This window comes from Coregonus clupeaformis, chromosome 7, assembly GCF_020615455.1.
Source record: "Coregonus clupeaformis isolate EN_2021a chromosome 7, ASM2061545v1, whole genome shotgun sequence".
In the NCBI taxonomy this organism is placed as follows: Eukaryota; Metazoa; Chordata; class Actinopteri; order Salmoniformes; family Salmonidae; genus Coregonus; species Coregonus clupeaformis.
Window position 1 is genome coordinate 15,352,329 of NC_059198.1, and position 20,302 is coordinate 15,372,630.

The following is a 20,302-nucleotide window of genomic DNA, read 5'->3' on the forward strand; positions in this document are numbered from 1 at the left end:
CCTCTATAAGGGCCGCCAAATGAGCAGCGACGCTCCTCTGGGTGTAAAGTCTGTGGATTTGGAAACTAGAAGTGTTCCTGAGTAGAATGGACCCTTTACTCTGATACAACGTACAGATAATTTTGTATGGTGCAATAAATGATAGGAGTAGACACACAAAAAACATTGTTGAACATTTAGGCTTGACCTTTTTTTAAATAAACAAATAAATTACATAATATATTATATAAATAATTTAATTTATTCTTTGTATGATAACTAACATAAAACATATCGATAATTGTGCAAATTTTCCATCATTTTCGCCCTAATTATTCATTTACAAAGTATACAGGATGGGACTTTTATTCTGAAGGATTCCAAAAATCTGTGTTACCCATAGGTACTTATTTATTCACGCCTGCTTCACAGCGGTAACATGGGTCACCTTCAGGGGACCGTTGCGCTCTCCCAGAAGCTTGGCTGGTGCATAAAACCCACTAATTCAGACAAACAAAAAGTGTAATGGATCCACCTATAGAAATAGAATAAATAGAATGGAAATCCCATTTAAGTCAATGCTCCTTGATGGGTTGGCAATTCTATTTCTATGCATTCAATAGTCCAACGTTTACAACCTTGCAGATAGAGCTTGGAGTGAGTGTCTTGACTGGCTAGGTCTTTATCATACTTATTTTCCTGTGTATAATATGATCATAGAACATTATCCTAGTTGGCAACCTTCATTTATTTTCTAAATGACATTGTGGACAAGGACATAAAGTCATAGCCACTTCCTGCTGCTATGCGGAAAGTTGTTAGATTTTGGAACATTATATTGTAGAACCTATGGTAATGTTTATACAAATCATATATGCTCAATTAGTGTCTGCTAGACCCTACACCCCCTTAATGGAAAGCTATGATGACGAAAGGAATGTTACCATCCTACTATAAAAAACTACAAATGATTACAAAAAGCCTAAATCAACTCTGAATATCCAAAACCTATGTGCAATTCCATACAAATTTCAAGCATACTGGGAAGATGTCTTTGACACCCTAATACCATGGAAGCAGGACTTCAATTTTGCATATAAAACTTCAATAGATACATATTCAAGAGCCTCTCAGTTTAAAGATTTTCTATAAAATCTTGTCAACAAAGTCAAAATGCAGGTTCTGTAATGAAGAGGAGGAGGATATAGAACTAATGCATTTTTTTTTGGTACTGTCCGACAGTGGTTCCATTGTTACAGGTTCAAGACTGGCTTTCCCATCATTCCATCAAACTACATATTACCCCCAAATTATCATATTGAGAGACCTCAAAGTCCATATTCCCTCAATTAATAACATAATACTTCTGCTAGGTCAAATATTAATATTCAAAACACAAAGTTCTTTATCTCTAACACCCAACCTATTTATACAATTTGTTAGGCACAAATTAATCTTAGAAAGTACACTACAAACCAGAAAACTCAACAGCATTAAAGTAGGAGATTCTGAGCAATAGGGAGTGGTTTGGAAACTATTATTGAGAAAGTCCACAAAATTGTTATTGAATTCAAATGAATACACGTTACTATAAGGGCAAAACGTTCCATGTCTGCTTTATTTATAATTGATTGATCACATGGCATTGCTTATACACAGTGGTAATTATATACGGTAGTAGGCCTATCGTCTGTGTCGTGTACATCTTCCTCAGTTTTTTATGTCTTGTCATTGTCTTGTTTGTATTTCGTAATTTTTTGTATTATTTTTTTTTTAACCTAGACAGACACAGATATCAGTCCTTTCCACTCCTTGGGTTTTCTGCACTGTCATTTGCTTTGTTTACGTGGGTGCAAGGTGCAATAACGTAATGTCAGCAGCCAATCACTGATCCGTTGTTCAACTCTGTCCCAGACAATTATCAACATAACCCCTTATGCCTGCAAACATCTGCAACACACACACACACACACACACACACACACACACACACACACACACACACACACACACACATACACACACACACACACACACACAAACAGTCAGGCAGGCAACATAGACAGACAACCACTGCTGCACAGAGAGAAGGTAAACACTAAAGAGAGGTGGGTTAAAAAAGAAGAATAAAGAAAAAGAAGAACAACAAGATCAAGAGACGCTGTTTGTTTTGGAGGCCGGAGTAATGGAGATATTTAGTAAAGTGATGTTGGGAGGCCTGGTGTTGGTTCTACTGTGGTTGTTCATGCTGAGGAGGAAGAGACAAGTCCATCTACCCCCTGGACCCCGCGCCCTGCCGCTGATAGGCAACCTGCCTCAGATGGACAAACAGGCCCCCTTCAAGAGCCTTGTCAAGTGGAGTGGTGTGTATGGGCCAGTGATGACAGTGTATCTGGGGCGCCAGCGGGCCGTGGTGCTGGTGGGGTATGAGGCGGTCAAGGAGGCTCTGGTGGACCAGGCTGAGGACTTCACAGGACGAGCTCCCATCCCCTTCCTGGTCCGAGCTACCAGGGGATATGGCCTGGTCATCAGTAACGGGGAGCGTTGGCGCCAGCTACGTCGTTTCACCCTGACCACGCTAAGAGACTTTGGGATGGGCCGTAAGAGGATGGAGGAGTGGATACAGGAGGAGAGCCAACAGCTCATAGACAGTCTGGACGGCACTAAAGCCATGCCCTTTGACCCCCATCCCTTCCTGAGTCGCACCGTGTCCAACGTCATCTGCTCTCTGGTGTTCGGCCAGCGCTTCGACTACGAGGACGACAACTTCTTGCGCTTGCTCAACATCCTCACAAACATACTGCGCTTTGGAAGCACCCCCTGGGGACAGCTCTACAACATCTTCCCCTGGCTGATGGAATGCCTGCCTGGTCGGCAGCATGTCATGTTCAGCCAGGTGGATGAGCTGAGAGGCTTTGTGATGAAGAAGATCCACGAGCACCAGGAGACCATGGACCCAGGCATCCCTAGAGACTTCATAGACTGTTTCCTCACCAGACTCAACCAGGAGAAGGATGTGTCCTCCTCTGAGTTCCATTATGAGAACCTGGTGTCCACAGTGTTAAACCTCTTCCTGGCAGGAACAGAGACCACTAGCACCACTATCAGATACGCCCTCATGCTTCTCATCAAATACCCTAACATTCAGGACCACATGCAGCAGGAGATCGACACAGTGATTGGTCGACACCGCGTCCCTCGGGTGGAGGACAGGAAGTCCCTCCCCTTCACAGACGCTGTCATCCACGAGGTGCATCGATTCCTGGACATCATCCCGTTCAGCCTCCCGCACTACGCTACCAAGAATATCTCATTCAGAGGGTACACTATCCCTCAGGGCACCGTGATCCTTCCCCTGCTGCACTCTGTTCTGCGAGACCAGGACCACTGGGCCACGCCCACAACCTTCAACCCCGATCACTTCCTAGATCAGAGCGGAAACTTCCAGAAGAACCCCGCTTTCTTGGCCTTCTCTGCAGGTAAGCGTGCCTGTGTGGGGGAATCTCTGGCTCGTATGGAGATATTTCTGTTCCTGGTGTCTCTGCTGCAGCGTTTCTCCTTCTCCTGCCCTGGAGGACCTGACAGCATTGACCTCAGCCCAGAGTTCAGCAGCTTCGGTAACATGCCGCGCCGCTTCCAGCTCATCTCTACTCCCCGCTGACCAAGAGGGGAACTGCAGCTGCACCACAGGAGGAACACTCAGGAGGAGGAGGTGTAGAGATGAGGGACAGGTGTTTGGACCAGATAGTAATGCAATGTATGCTGAGGATTCAGGCCAGTGTAATCTGATGAGTTGGAGGCTGATCGGTCAAGCCGGCTGTCAGTCAGGGGGTCCAGGTAGCAGTGTATCTTTCACTTTATCAGTGTATTTGTGTCTAAGCAATTAAGTCAATGTACACTACCAGTCAAAAGTTTGGACACACCTACTCATTCAAGGGTTTTTCTTTATTTTTACAATTTTTTACATTGTAGAATAATAGTGAAGACATCAAAACTATGAAATAACACATATGGAATCATGTAGTAACCAGAAGAGTGTTCAAACAATAAAAATATATTTGAGATTTAAGATTCTTCAAATAGCCACATTTTGCCTTGATGACAGCTTTGCACACTCTTGGCATTCTCTCAACCAGATTCATGAGGTAGTCACCTGGAATTCATTTCAACTAACAAGTGTGCCTTCTTAAAAGTTAATGCGTTTGAGACAATCAGTTGTGTTGTGACGACAAGGTATACAGAAGATAGCCCTATTTGGTAAAATACCAAGTCCATATTATGTCAAGAACAGCTCAAATAAGCAAAGAGAAACAACAGTCCATCATTACTTTAAGATATGAAGGTCAGTCAATACAGAACATTTCAAGAACTTTGAAAGTTTCTTCAAGTGCAGTCGCAAAAACCATCACGCGCTATGATGAAACTGGCTCTCATGAGGACCGCCACAGGAATGGAAGACCCAGAGTTACCTCTGCTGCAGAGGATAAGTTCATTAGAGTTACCAGCCTCAGAAATTGCAGCCCAAATAAATGCTTCACAGAGTTCAAGTAACAGACACATCTCAACATCAACTGTTCAGAGGGGATTGTGTGAATCAGGCCTTCATTGTCAAATTGCTGCAAAGAAACCACTACTAGAGGACACCAATAAGAAGAAGAGACTTGCTTGGACCAAGAAACACGAGCAATGGACATTAGACCGGTGGAAATGTGTCCTTTGGTCTGGTCCAAATTGGAGATTTTTGGTTCCAACCGCCGTGGCTTTGTGAGATGCGGTGTGGGTGAACGGATGATCTTTGCATTTGTATTTCCCAACGTAAAGCATGGAGGAGGAGGTGTCATCAAGGCAAAGGGTGGCTATTTGAAGAATCTCAAATCTCAAATGTGTTTAACACTTTTTTGGTTACTACATGATTCCATATGTGTTGTTTCATAGTTTTGATGTCTTCACTATTATTCTACAATGTAGAAAATAATAAAAATCAAAAACTCTGGAATGAGTAGGTGTGTCCAAACATTTGACTGGTACTGTATACAGGGGTGAGCTAGGCGATGATGCTGCATGTTAGTTAGAGGATGCATCACATTGCATAGGAAGGAAAACTATCAGATTATACAATTGTGAAGTATTTTTCTACTCTTTCGCTGGCTTTATTCTTCTTTTTTAATCAGAAAGAAATACTATATTATGTATACAGTATACCGTCTTCATACAACTTTGGAATTTGTGTAATTAATTGTTCAAGGATGACATACATGACAATACAATAGAGTACATAAAGACAGTATACATTAGGCCTATTACATGACATGTTGACCTCTTGATGTGTGGATGCATATTATGCTGCCCTGTTTTTCTAAATGGCTCAGATAAGGTATGTTAACTAGCTAATTATGTGATCTGTGACCTTTTTACAGGCCCCTGACTCTGTTAACTTGTTGCTGCAGATCGGAAACCCCTTATCTGTTTGTTTGACAATATCTGATACAAAAAATGAATATGATATATAAATAGACAATGTGTGTGGGCTTTCATTCCCATTTGACTCCATGTGACCCAAATAAAAAGTTAGTAATTAGTTCATTTGGCCTCCCTTTTTGCCTCCTTTCTCTGAAGCTGGTAGATATCAATGTATGTTTTGTTTTGCAGGATCGTAGGGAAGCCAAATGCTCCCTTTTCCTCTTGTGTCTATCTATAATTAAATGTAGCTAATGGGCAGCACATGGTTAGTATGCCCCTGAATCAGATGCTCCATAACGTGACCACTCTGTGTCCCTGTCCCACTCTCAACATCACTCTGCCACTCAGTCACAGAGGCCAAGATGTTTCCCATCTACATTCAAGCGCGGTGAGTTCTTACACTTTATGCCAGGCAGGGACCCAGGTGTCACTAAAATCAATACTCTCAGTTTGTGGAACTAGCTGGCAGGACACTCCTACACTGTGTTGTATTGTTTAGAGAACAACATCTGGAGAACTCCAGATCAACTGTACGCTGATTGAGTGCAGTCAGTTCACTGTCTGAGTCACATTAGACAGAAATATCCCACATTTCTAGAAACTTTGTTAGTTTGCTCATTTCTATTTTGTTTGACAAGGCTATTGGTGACTGTGACCTGAGTTTAAAAGTTCATGTGATTTTTGTCTTTACCATATTAGTGACCAGACTTGGTTTTTAGCCTATAACTCTACAAGCTGAGGTCAAAACCAGACAAGTGTAATTTTATTGTTACATTCAACTTAGCTTCTTCTTTTATTTTGTTTTATCTACTCTGGGAGGGGGGAATGCACATTTGTTGAGGATGTTCTTGTGATGTGCAATATCTAAGTCAAATGAGGTCTCTACCAAAGTGCACTGTAATGGGTGGCAGGTAGCCTAGCGGTTAAGACCATGGGGCCAGTAATTGAAAGATTGCTGGTTCGAATCCCAAGCTGACTAGGTGAAAAATCTATTGATGTTCCCTTGAGCAAGGCACTTAACCCTAATTGCTCTGGAAAAGAGCGTCTGCTAAATATAATAGGGAGGTGGTGGAGGCTTCAACTACTTTATTTAATATTTGTATTACATTTTGAGATAATAGATACAGTTGCATAGCCTACTAATTTGCAAGTAGATGCCATCAACCCTAACCTATAGGTTATGTCAGGTGAAAATAGACAGGATCCTACCGTTCCTCGCTTTGTGCAGCAAGGTCAGGATGTTGTCTATAGGTAGCGCTACTACTCTCTTGATTAACGGAATTTTACAGTTCCAGGAATGTTCACTGTAGTGGGCAAGACTTCGTTCATTTTGCACCAGTTCAAAGTTTACATAACTTTTTTTTCAGAAGAGAACAAAAACAAAACAATTATAAAGCTGCCTTTATTTGCACTAAATTATTTAGTTCCATTCTATCTCTTGTCATTTATTTGCCTATTTTGTGTTTTGTTCCCCTTCAGAAATAACAAAAACAATCTGCGCCTGAATGTGACCACTATACTGATCCTCCTCATAAATTGTGATATAACCATGACAGGGAGTGAATGTATCGAGATGTACAGTATCTTATTATTATTATTAATAATAATAATATAATTGTAATTAATGTGTAGGTAACCTCTGCTGGGAAGAGACAGAGGAAGAGGCGAAGCGAGAGTGATAACGGCCCAAAATCTGTCTTCTTCAGCAGGTAGCGTTTTTTGGTTTAGTTTTTCGCTCATCAAGCGAGGAGTTTTTGTATGGAGGTCAATGAGTGTCGAATTTGGTTAACAAAACATTTTATGGGTTATTTGCTACGTGTGGGTTATTTGATCGAATATACGTTTTGTAATGCTTAGGTTGTTACGACGGTACTGACATAAGTATGACACGTGACATCCCGGCAACTTTGAGAAAAAAAACACTTTATAGCGGAGTTCTTCTGCCTGTTGTCCACACGCGTATCTGCCCTCTCATTGGCTAGAATGGTCCCACTTGATCTTGCCTCCTCCCGACTGCCTTCCATTTCTGAAGACGTTTCTTTTCATTGTTAGAGCGGCCACTTGAGTATTTGGTCAATATAATGGATAATCTGTGGTAGAGAGACATTTATGCAGGTGTTTATTTTGGAAGGCATCTTTCTTATCCCATTTTATATTAATCTGCTAATTCTCTGGGTTCACTGATTATTGGCTGATCTAAGGTCATCTATGCATTTGTTACTCTCATTACCCAAGACTGAGTCTATTTGATATGATACTGATCCTAGATCTGCGCGTAGAGGCAACTTTGCTTAGAACCATAGACGTTAAGCTTAGAACGCGCTACTTCCTGACAAACCAATCAGTTGAAACACTCATGACCGACAGGTTTCGCGCGTGCGCTTTCAGCACTTTCGGCTATCAGGAATATGGCAGCGTCCTGAGGCCAGAGTGAAGATAGCGCAATTAAGCAGCTACAGCATCGGATTGGAAAAACAGAAACACAACAGCCACGCACATTGGAGGGTGGGGGTTCAGGGTCGGAAAATAATCGCATCGGGTAGCGAACAAACAGGTAATTTCATCTGCGATTGCCACAATGCACAACTCATTTCCTTCATGTTTCAGCTCATAGACAGAGCTAAGCTAGCTAGCGTGGCTAACCTAGCTAGCTAGGCAGCTTACTAGCTTCCCCCTTTTGCGAAAAACACATCCAGTTAAAGTGTGTTGATAATAACATAAAACACTGTGACAGTTCTAGGCTTCGCTTGTCATGATATTTACAATGTTCATCACGGGAATGGCCATTTCGACTCGTCTTTACTCGGTCTCGAGACTCCTCCCAACTTGGCCCGCTCGAGCTGCACTTGAATGTGGCCCTACTAGCCGCTAGCTTGCTACCCAAGCAGAGCCAGATACACAGCGGCTGCCAAACGGGGTGTGATCAAAGTGAGTCGGCAGTTATTTTATCAAATTGCAGAAACCCATATATACATTATCTTTCATTGTGTCTGCGAAAGCATCTACCTAGTTAGTTTTTCTAACGGAAGTTAGTTATGTCAACCTATAGCAAGGTGTTTGAAGAGCCTTGTTTTGGTCATAACCTGTGTGATATGTACTGTGAAATACATTTTCAAGTTTTATTAGTCGTATGTACAGGACACACATGGTATACACCGAGAAAACGAAATGCTTACCTGCAAGACATTTTGCAATCATATTGTACATTTGAAAGCGGCATCTACATTATCAGGCTGACTGCACTGTGTTGTGGTTGGCATACATTCTCAATAGGATTTATTGTGCTCCTACAGCTACATGAAATAATTAACTTTATTTATGGGAAGCAATTTCAGGAACAATGCTCATTATTCTGCTGTGTTATTAGTACATGTAGGGGATTTTACTTCCTAAATGAGTGGTGGTAACATGTGGGGAATAATATTTGTCGATACCTTCATTCGGTCTACAACAAATGTGATAATGTAGGTAACTCCATCCACCATTTATCCAAGATTGAAGCTTTGGAAGTAGCCTTATTAGTTAGTCAGTTAATTAATTAGTCAGTGCTCAATCAGACACATAATAAGACTAATGTCCACTACAAAGGCTGAGATCCACAAGGCCTAGGGGGGGGCAATTCCACGGTAACAGAATGATGCTGAGACTAAGATTCTACACTTTAAAATGTATGTCAAACAAAAACCAATCATTGCAAAGTTAAACAAACCATACAACTCTATACACAAGGACTACTTTTAAGAATTTCCACAAACCGTCATTCTGTTACCAAACTTTGCATCTGCACTGTTCTTCAAGTAGGCCTAAATGTGTTTTTCTAAAATGTTCAGTGGACATTGTTAAAAGTAGTCCTTGTGCATAGAGTTGTATGCTTTGTTTAACCTTCAATGTTTTTTGTTTTTACATACATTTTAATGTGAGAAATCTGAGTCTCTGCATCATTCTGTTACAATGGAATTGCCCCTAGTCATTGATTGCATGGACGCTATGTAACGATAAACAGATCACAAGACCCCTTTCCCTAAAGTTATCAGTTGCAGCAATATTACCAACTGATACAATGTTAAAGAACCCTAGTGGAAATGTTGAGGCACAGAATTATCAAACCTCAAGTGTGTAAAGCCAGGCATTTCTTCCTCAGTAGCAGAGTGCTATTATATTAGCTATCACTAACCAGGTTTCCATCCAACCTTTTTATACAAGTGAAGTACATTTCAGATAAAATAACGTTACCACAGGCATGATGGAAACAGCAAATTTGTCGGTAAACTTTCCAAATGTCGACAAAACAAAATATGCTAGATGGGATCTTTTTGTGTCTTTAAAATGAATTATGTGAGAAATGGCGGTGGAAACACTTTTATTAGCAAATATTGACATAATAACCATCATATCGGAGTAAATTGGAATCACGCAATGATATTGTGTGGTCCTCCCACTACGACTCGGGGGAAAGCATGCAGTTTATTAGGCTACAGATGAAATAAGTTATAATGAACTTCACAGGGTGGTGAAAGTGCTGTGCACGGTAATGAGTTTGATGTTCCTTTCCAATCAATATCAAGGGTCTTATTCTGGTGAAATGATGATCGATGCTTGGCTGCCGTTTGACAAATACAAATGATATTTTGTCCATAAAAATCTCATCATATAGGTAGCCTACCTGCGCTGTATCTGTGAGCTGTTGGCTAGAGCGCACATGCCAAGACCATAGTGGGCACATTCGCTATATAACACAATTTTGTTTTTGACAAAACCATCAAAGTTGAAAATGCGATGGAAACCCATTTAACTCGTTTTTTTAATTCGGTACATGGGAATTTAACCTCAAGTTATTTTTCTATGCACTACGTCATCACACACAGCGTTTTATCCACAACAAGGTAATTTGATGTAAACATTTGCATATTGTTTTTATGCGGATTTGAGAATAGTTGCATGAAAATCTGTCGCCAATTGGATGGAAACCTAGCTTCTGTGTTATTTATATGCATCTATTTTCCCCTTTGATGGCATGGACTTAGAATTTCCCCAACGTTTAATTTGTTGTTTTAAACAGTTTCTATTTCCATCCAGGCAAGCACTGTCTGCTGTTTGTAAGATAAATCTAGCAAGTGATGATAAAAACATAGGAAACGTGTGTTGTTACACCATGCTCCTGGCTTGCTAACTGTGTTCCTCTCAGACAAATACGATTTGACTCTTTATTCCCATAATTGTTATGTGTTATCTGTGGCAGTTGCTGTTATCTTAAAATCTTGTGCAGAACTCCAATGATTTAGTGTTATTGCACAGTCACATGTCACATGAAAGCAGGTTACACAGTCACCCAACGTTCAGAGAGGCTCTGCGCAGTCAGCACTGTTCACTCACTGCTTGGAAACCATACGCTGCCTCACAGGTCGTGTAACCCCCCTACTGTGAGGTGTCCTTACAATCCTTTTGCAGCTCTGCCTTGTTGATTGTGTGTATACCATCCCTTGGCAAGCTAAGGAACTATTTTCTCCAGGACCAAAGTACTTTTCTCTATAATTCTGCCTGGTCTGAGATGGCTTGTAGCTCTGCAGCTATTGATCCACAGGAAGAGCTGGGAAGGGCCATCAGATGACCACATCCTGGAATCTGGGCGTTCTCTTAATACCCCTCATCACGGTAACATAATTAAACTGCATGGCCTTTGAGTTGAGAGGAGTGCAGGGCACGTGGTCACATTTATGCCCATTGGAAACGTCCATCGCTATTATAAAATCACATCCGTCTGGGATGGATTAAATTCATTAGGAGGAATGGTTTGATGCATAAAAAATAATGTGCACAGATTCAGAAATGTTTCTTTTAGCTTAGATGACTCTAGCTCTGGTTCTCTTTCAGAGGAAGTTTGATAACTAACTTTAGGATTAGTCAGCTAGCTCCTGTCTGGTTTTCTATAGGCTATGTGTCAGTAGTGAGTCAAGAGGGAAGAACACCCATCAAATACGTTGCCTAGGAAGTTTGAATGATGCAGTTCTCCGTGATTGAATCTTCCCATTAAGAAGGGTTCTACTCGTCTCTTGGGGACACACTGGCCTTTCATAAGGATTTATTTCGCTGCCCCTTGCTGCAGGCTGACATGGAGAGGAAGGAAAATAAGTCTGTTATTTCCAGGAGGATCTGAGCAGAGTGCTGACTACGATTCCCCATGTGACACTGACAATGCAGTGGCCAGCAGAGCGAGGTTAATACTGCTCTCTGGGCACGATTTACTACTAGTCTACTACTACTCTCTCACTGTGCTGTGTGTCTGTCTGTCTGCTAGTTACTACTAGTTTTACTTCTTTTTTTATCCAGTGACTTTCTTTGTGATTTTGTGTGACTGTAGTTACAATCCACATAGGCCTAGGTCTAGTATTCTCAACACAAGTACAGAAAATATGGAAACCTCTGTTTGCCGTCTCGTTATGACACATGGCCAATGTTCCACTTTCTAAGGGAATCTTCTGCTACGAGTCAAATTTAGTGTATATAAATATGGAGGTTTTTGAGGGTAAATCAGGAGTGAGATTTAAATAAATTATGTCTGAAAAAACGGTTCCCTCAGGTTTCATTGTTTTGTCATGATGATCAATACATTCTCTTGGTATGCTGAGATGACCGGCTCAAAGGCTGCGTTTTTATTTTTGCAATGTTGTTGACCACTTGCATGCAGTTTCCATCCCATGTTGCTGTATTGGCACTATTTCCCCCATTGCCTGTAAGTAGACTATGCCTCAGTCTCCACTGAGTGTCAGTGAATATTTGCACACATAAGCTGTCAACGAAGAGATGGAGAGAGATGAATGTAAACTCTATGTGAAAGTTGAGGGCATCCACAGTGACTCTGATTCTAATAGTTGCTGTGATGGCTTTAGAAAAGGAATCAGTCAGAAAGAGTATCACATCTATCGGTTGTGTCGATTCCACTCTAATTTGCTGTTCAACACTGTTTATTCCATGTTTAGCACAACAGAGTTTGCCAGCGATGCGACAGGACTCTCCCAGCCAGCACAGGGAGTGTCAACAAGGATTTCCATGCGAGGTGTAGAATGTGATCCGCCAGTGTGAAGTGTGTGTGTGGCAGGTTCTTTTGGACAGTGTGTGACATAAGGTGCAGTAATGGAAGTCTTTAAGAGCAGGGTGGATCCTGTCTGACTTCTCAATAGAACTAAGCTTCTGCTTATCCAGATGCCTCTACTCCACTCCCAACTCACATGACTACTTCAGATAGCAGTAGGAGGGGAATCCATCCCTCTCATTGACCTGTGCTCTTCACGCGTAATTGAATTAGCAAACCGTAGGCCTAATTCTATGCTTGCTGCCATTCGCTCAAATGAAAGTTGCCTGGTGTCCAATTCCACTGCTCTGACCTCTATGTACTCAATGAAGCGATACTAAAGCGAGACTAAAAATCCCATTTCATCATCCCTTTGTGTCTGTCTTACCCTGACCTTGTTCTCTTGTGTTGCAGGTCTTGCCAGAAGATGAATGTCGTCAAAGACAACAAAGACCTGGCCTGTTTCTACACCACCAAACACTCCTGGAGGGGAAAGTAAGAGACACCTCATATTCTAACATTCCTTTCCCTGAAAGACCTCGCATTGATACTGATAGGATTTCATTGGTTGAATGAATGTTTTCTCTGTTCTTGGGGCTGGTTTGCTAGGCCGAGTTGGGTAATTGCTCCTTACTACTTCACTAGTCAAGTACCATAACTTCTATATGCATTGCTGCTTTGTGAAAGATAGCTTCGTTTTCTTGATGTTCAGGTCAACTAGGTAATGTCAGATCCGGTACATTCCCTTCTATTCTTTATCATTCTCTACCATCCCACACAGATCCTAGTTGTAGGCCTAGCAATCAGACAGCAGAACAGACACACTGATGTCAACAAGCCAAGGGAAAGGGCTGAAATCCCTGACTCAGTGCTTCCATTGTGTGTGTGTGTTTCCTTATCTTCAATGGGGGACAAGGTGTACATAAATCACTAGTGTCAGATTCTCGCTAACCTGAATACATGTCTCTGAAATCCCAATACCTAGATACCACAGGTTAGACTGCGCTCGTGATCTATGACATAAGGTCCATAAATACAGCTCAATGGTAACAACCATGAGGTCATGAATCAATGGGATCTAGATCTATATACTATGGAAAGGGAAAATGTTACTAAACAAACTGGTCCCATCCCTTTTCTCTGGTTGGCCTCAACAGTGGTGAGACATTGAGCAGTAGACAACGGGACCACAATACCTATACCTGCTTCCTAAATAGCTTTGTCCCATAAAGGCAGCCATTGACTGTGGTAACTTTAGCAGTAGTGCTAGAGAGCAGATTATCCACGGGAAGGGGAGGGTTGAGGGCTTCATAATATATCATCTTCTACTCTTCCTGCTCATGCTCCGGGATGTGTCCTCTTGGGACCTGTGGTGTGTGTGTGGACACTGTGAACTGGACAGTCAGTGAGTGAGGCCAGGGCATTGACTGGGAGGTCGAGAGAGAAGGGTTTGGTGTATTACGTAATGTTGTTACTCCTCTTCGCTCCCTGTGGAGCATAAGGCCGAAGCAAGGTCCTTTGCGGCTTTCTCAGCTTCACCCCAAGACAGTTTTGTTTGTATAGCCTACAGTAGACTATTTGCTGTGGCTTTATGGAACTCAATGGCAATGCAGGCGACTGTACGCAGGCACTTTACTGGAGTGCAAAGCCGAGCTTCTCTACTGTGAACACAGAACATCTGCCAGGGGGCCAACCTTAATTACAATCAACCTTGATTAGCCTGCACTCTTGTTAAAGTCCCAGCGTGAGCAGCACTTTTGTCCTTTTAATTAGAACCTCCTTAGTCCTGAAATACAGTAGAGAGCAGGTCCAGTTTGAAGAAGCTAGCTACAAGCCTTGGTAGAAAAGGTTCTCCACCGATTGCACGGTTTCAAAGGGCTTTTTCTGATGTGTGTGTAGTAGTATTTTCCTCTCCCACGGCTGTGTCCCTTGTGTAGTCTTAGTCCTTTTAAATCCTGTGGCTCCTGGCATCTTAAGGCTGTATTAGATTTGGCCCGGCGTGGCAAACAGGCTGCTCAATGTTGTGGCCACACAAAGGACCTCTCTCAGAGCCATCGCTGCCTGGATCGTGGACCGTCAAGAATCTCCGCTCCCCTGCTGCCATGACGAATCTGCTCTGAGCCGAGTGTGAAGGATTCACTCTACACACACAGACCACATAAGTTATGTTTAGGCTACAGTTTACACATACTCCTTACACACAACACACGGCTGCCAAAACCAGTTTACCAGGAAACTGGTTTTGGCAGCCATGTGTTTTGTGTAAGGAGTGTGTGTTTGGCCAGTGGTGATTCTGAAGGCCTCAGGTCCTGGTTTTGCTTTATTGGATTGTTAATACCCTTAAGGTCAAGCCAAGGTTATGAGGACAAGTGCTTTCCAAGATAAGTGTTGAAGTTGTTCTAGGCGCATACTTTCCTAATGGGATCTTAATGAGGATCTATAACAGTGTGGTAGCTAGCTAGCTAATGCCTAACCAGTAGTCTACCACTTAGTTTAGCGTCACCTAGCTTCATTTAGCTTAGCTTAACCGCCAGTGAAGGAGTGAAAGCTCCATTACTCAGTAATCTGATTGACGGACTGCTTCTTTTGTCTTCTTCTGATTCAATCAAGGCTCAGACTACATATCTCATCCTGTATGATGAAGTGGAATGGAGGCTGCTGTCCAAAGGGAGGCTTTTGTTAAAATGTCAACTTACAGTGCCTTCAGAAAGTATTCATACCCCCTATTCCAAAAAAATTTGTGTTACAGCCTGAATTCAAAATGGATTAAATTTATTGTTTTTATCCAATATCTCATTAAAATAAGTATTCACACCCCTGAGTCAATACTTTGTAGAAGCACCTTTGGCAGCGATTACAGCTGTGAGTCTTTCTGGGTAAGTCTCTAAGAGCTTTCCACACCTGGATTGTGCAACATTTGCCCAATATTATTTTTAAAATTCTTCAAGCTCTGTCAAATTGGTTGTTGATCATTGCTAGACAACCATTTTCAGGTAGATCTAAGTCAAAATTGTAACTCAGCCTCTCAGGAACATTCACTGTCTTCTTGGTAAGCAACTCCAGTGTAGATTTGGCCTTGTGTTTAAGGTTATTATCCTGATGAAAGGGGAATTCATCTCCCAGTGTCTGGTGAAAAGCAAACTGATCCAGGTTTTCCTATAGGATTTTGCCTGTGCTTAGCTCCATTCTGTTTCTTTTTTATCCTGAAAAACCTCCCCAGTCCTTAATGATTACAAGTATACCCATAACATGATGCAGCCACCACTATGCTTGAAAATATGGAGAGAGGTACTCAGTAGTGTGTTGTATTGGATTTGTCCCAAACATAACACTTTGTATTCAGGACAAAAAGTGAATTATAGTGCCTTGTTGCAAACAGGATGTATGTTTTGGAATAATCGTATTATGTACAGGTGACCTTCTTTTTACTTTGTCAATTAGTATTGTGGATTATTTACAATGTTGTTAATCCATCCTCCGTTTTCTCCTATCACAGCCATTAAACTATGTAACTGTTTTAAAGTCACCATTGGCCTCATGGTGAAATCCCTGAGCGGTTTCCTTCCTCTCTGGCAACTGAGTTAGGAAGGATGACTGTATCTTTGTAGTGACTGGATGTATTGATATTTGAAACACTTCCCAAAGTGTAATTAATAACTTCACCATGCTCAAAGGGATATTAGTGTCTGCTTTATTTTTTCATACCTATCTACCAATAGGTTTCTTTAAAAAAAAGAATGTTAAACACTTAGTGCACACAGGGTGAGCATGCAACTTATTATGTGACTTGTTAAGCACATTTTTACTCCTGAATGTATTTATGCTTGCCATAACAAACATTTCAGTTTTAATTAATTTGTAAGAATTTTGAAAACCCCTTTTCTACTTTTTCCACTTTGTCAGTGACCAAAATATGTCAATTTAAGACATTTTAAGTTCAGGCTGTAAAACAACAAAATGTGGAAAAAGTCAAGGGGTGTGAATACTTTCTGAAGGCACTGTACCTGTAGTCTAATGGCGTTTTCTCACAGTTTTGAGCTATACTTTGAATCAGGGTTTGATTATTTGTTACATTGTATTTTTTGGGGGGGTTCCGGTTGATTTCACATTGCCAATGCAGTGGTGTAAAGTACTTAAGTAAAAATACTAAAAGTACTACTTAAGTAGTTTTTGGGGGTATCTGTACATTACTTTACTATTTATATATTTTTTTTACTTGCACTTTTACTTCACTACATTCCTAAAGAAAATAATGTACTTTTTACTCTATACATTTCCCTTGACTCCCAAAAGTACCCATTACGTTTCGAATGCTTAGTAGGACAGGAAAATTGTCCAATTCACACACTTATCAAGAGAACATCCCTGGTCATCCCTACTGCCTCTGATCTGGCGTACTCACTAAACACATGCTTAGTTTGTAAATTATGTCTGAGTGTTGGAGTGTGCCCCTGCTGTCTGATTTGCTTAATATAAGGAATTTGATACTTTTACTTTTTATACTTAGTATATTTAAAACCAAATACTTTAAGACTTTTACTCAAGTAATATTTTATTGGGTAACTTTCACTTCTATTAAGGTATCTTTACTTTTACTCAAGTATAACAATTGGGTACTTTTTCCACCACTGGCCAAATACCAAATGGAAAAAAATTCCTCAACAAACCACGTGTCCATGCAAGTCAGTTGTTTATTGGACAAAAATGCTCATCTATTATTATCAATCCATGTATGATTTATCATGAAGCTTCACTTGTGTGTCCCAATCTTCATATTACATTCGCTTTGGTCTTCCAACAACATGCAGAAGGAAACAGCGCAATAGCCGCTCTAACTGCAACGTGACTAGGCTATATGCAGTGGCCTATAGCCCCAGTCTCTCCTAATCTAAATCGGGTCGCTCATAAATGCGCTGCTATACTCACAGAATGTTTCAGCGATATTAAGTTATGATGATGCGTGCTGCATTTCATCAAATGTTTGCACTCAAACAACCAATAATACTGTGCGACTGGTTCTTTTCGTGTGTTTGGTCTGGACTGCATTCTCACCTGCAGTGAACTGCACCATGGTACGAATTGAATCGGACCGAGACCACCCTTTTTGAGCGAGCCACGGTGCGTTTTTTAGTGTGCTCCCGAGTATGGATAGTGTTCACACCAGTCCAAATGAACCAAACTAAGAGGGTAAACACACCAATTCGGTGTGAAAGCCCCCTAAATTGTTCAACATTTCTAGGCTAAGTCAGATTTCCATGCACATGGACGTCTCATTCAGTTTGTGCAGATGTCCATTACAAAGTCTGTTTTAAATGGCTACTGGATTTTCCTAGCATTAGCATGTTAGCTAAATGTTTGGCGGGTTGCACATAGCAACATTCCTAATGATTTGGATTCAGTTATGTTCGATTTTACCATTAGAGATGTGGGGTTTGTGTGTGAGCTGCGAAAGAGAAGTGGTTGTACCAAGGTTTCCAGCAGACACAGGAAGTTGCTTAAAGTGATGCGTTATTCTGAAATCTGAGGCCGGGAAAGGAAAGGAAAGCAAAACCCCAAAGTATGCACAGAGTGGAGGAGGGATGGCTTTAAAAGGCATAGATGACTGAAGAAGTGGTCACTTCAGTTATGCCTAGTTCATTTCTCACAGGGTTTTCTGCTGTGTCAGTGAGGTTGAGGGCTGGACTGTGCACTCTGCTGCATCTTGTGCTTTCTCTCATATAAACTCCCGTTACTGCAGGGTGTCAGTGAGGTTGAGGGCTGGACTGTGCACTCTGCTGCATCTTGTGCTTTCTCTCATATAAACTCCCGTTACTGGAGGGTGTCAGTGAGGTTGAGGGCTGGACTGTGCACTCTGCTGCATCTTGTGCTTGCTCTCATATAAACTCCCGTTACTGGAGGGTAAAACCTTCGTCTCTGTTACACCCTGGTAACATAATCTACCATAACCACCCCCTGCCTTCCTCCTCTGTCCCAGGCAACAGTGAGGAATTGTAAAGAAGGGAAGAGACATGGATTCAGTCAATGGAAAGGCTCTTTCAGTTTGTGTGTGTGCGCGTGTATACAGTGGGGAGAACAAGTATTTGATGCACTACCGATTTTGCAGGTTTTCCTACTTACAAAGCGTGTAGAGACGGAATCTAAAACAAAAATCCAGAAAATCACATTGTATGATTTTTAAGTAATTAATTTGCATTTTATTGCATGACATAAGTATTTGATCACCTACCAACCAGTAAGAATTCCGTCTCTCACAGACCTGTTAGTTTTTCTTTAAGAAGCCCTCCTGTTCTCCACTCATTACCTGTATTAACGGCACCTGTTTGAACTCGTTACCTGTATAAAAGACACCTGTCCACACACTCAATCAAACAGACTCCAACCTCTCCACAATGGCCAAGACCAGAGAGCTGTGTATGGACATCAGGGATACAATTGTAGACCTGCACAAGGCTGGGATGGGCTACAGGACAATAGGCAAGCAGCTTGGTGAGAAGTTCAAGATGACGGTCAATCACCCTCGGTCTGGGGCTCCATGCAAGTTCTCACCTTGTGGGGCATCAATGATCATGAGGAAGGTGAGGGATCAGCCCAGAACTACATGGCAGTACCTGGTCGATGACCTGAAGAGAGCTGGGACCACAGTCTCATAGAAAACCATTAGTAACACACTACGCCATCATGGATTAAAATCCTGCAATGCACGCAAGGTCCCCCTGCTCAAGCCAGCGCATGTCCAGGCCCGTCTGAAGTTTGCCAATGACCATCTGGATGATCCAGAGGAGGAATGGGAGAAGGTCATGTGGTCTGATGAGACAAAAATAGAGCTTTTTGGTCTAAACTCCACTCGCCGTGTTTGGAGAAAGAAGAAGGATGAGTACAACCCCAAGAACACCATCCCAACCGTGAAGCATGGAGGTGGAAACATCATTCTTTGGGCATGCTTTTCTGCAAACGGTACAGGACGACTGCACCGTATTGAGGGGAGGATGGATGGGGCCATGTATCGCGAGATCTTGGCCAACAACCTCCTTCCCTCAGTAAGAGCATTGAAGATGGGTCGTAGCTGGGTCTTCCAGCATGACAACGACCCGAAACACACAGCCTGGGCAACTAAGGAGTGGCTCCGTAAGAAGCATCTCAAGGTCCTGGAGTGGCCTAGCCAGTCTCCAGACCTGAACCCAATAGAAAATCTTTGGAGGGAGCTGAAAGTCCGTATTGCCCAGCGACAGCCCCGAAACCTGAAGGATCTGGAGAAGGTCTGTATGGAGGAGTGGGCCAAAATCCCTGCTGCAGTGTGTGCAAACCTGGTCAAGACCTACAGGAAACGTATGATCTCTGAAATTGCAAACAAAGGTTTCTGTACCAAATATTAAGTTCTGCTTTTCTGATGTATCAAATACTTATGTCATGCAATAAAATGCAAATTAATTACTTAAAAATCATACAATGTGATTTTCTGGATTTTTGTTTTAGATTCCGTCTCTCACAGTTGAAGTATACCTATGATAAAAATTACAGACCTCTACATGCTTTGTAAGTAGGAAAACCTGCAAAATTGGCAGTGTATCAAATACTTGTTCTCCCCACTGTATGTGCTTGTGTGTACATCATGCACCAAAGCCTGGCTGACTGTAGACAATAGATTTTCCAGCTGTAGTCAATACCCCAGTGCCTAAGTGCTTATCACTGCCTTGCTTTCCATTAGGCCTCGGCGCAACTCTAGAAGCTGTGTACAGCACAACAGCACACTAGTGTGTTTGTTTTTATATACCCAGTGTACTTTACCCTCCGTGG

General features: G+C 41.9%; 2 protein-coding genes across 5 annotated transcripts in view; both read left to right on the forward strand.

The window, feature by feature from the left end:
- Positions 1-1,961: 1,961 nt before the first annotated feature.
- On the forward strand, positions 1,962-3,941 carry LOC121569921 (cytochrome P450 2F3). Its single transcript, XM_041881262.2, has one exon. The coding sequence runs from the start codon at positions 2,165-2,167 to the stop codon at positions 3,638-3,640; it is 1,476 nt and encodes a 491-aa protein (XP_041737196.1). The 5' UTR covers positions 1,962-2,164; the 3' UTR covers positions 3,641-3,941.
- A 3,863-nt stretch (positions 3,942-7,804) lies between these two features.
- The window catches only part of LOC121569920 (dnaJ homolog subfamily C member 13), a 55,949-nt gene continuing 43,451 nt past the window's right edge, over positions 7,805-20,302 (forward strand). For 3 of the 4 annotated variants that reach the window (XR_006001400.2, XM_041881257.2, XM_041881261.2), the window contains exons 1-2: positions 7,805-7,993; positions 12,923-13,003. Coding sequence is in view for 3 of the 4 variants with exons in the window: in XM_041881257.2 (XP_041737191.1) it covers positions 12,936-13,003 (68 nt within the window). In the remaining variant the exon portion in view is untranslated. Of the gene's footprint in view, positions 7,994-8,030; positions 8,368-12,922; positions 13,004-20,302 lie in introns of those variants that run through there. The other variant, XM_041881260.2, reaches the window with a different exon arrangement.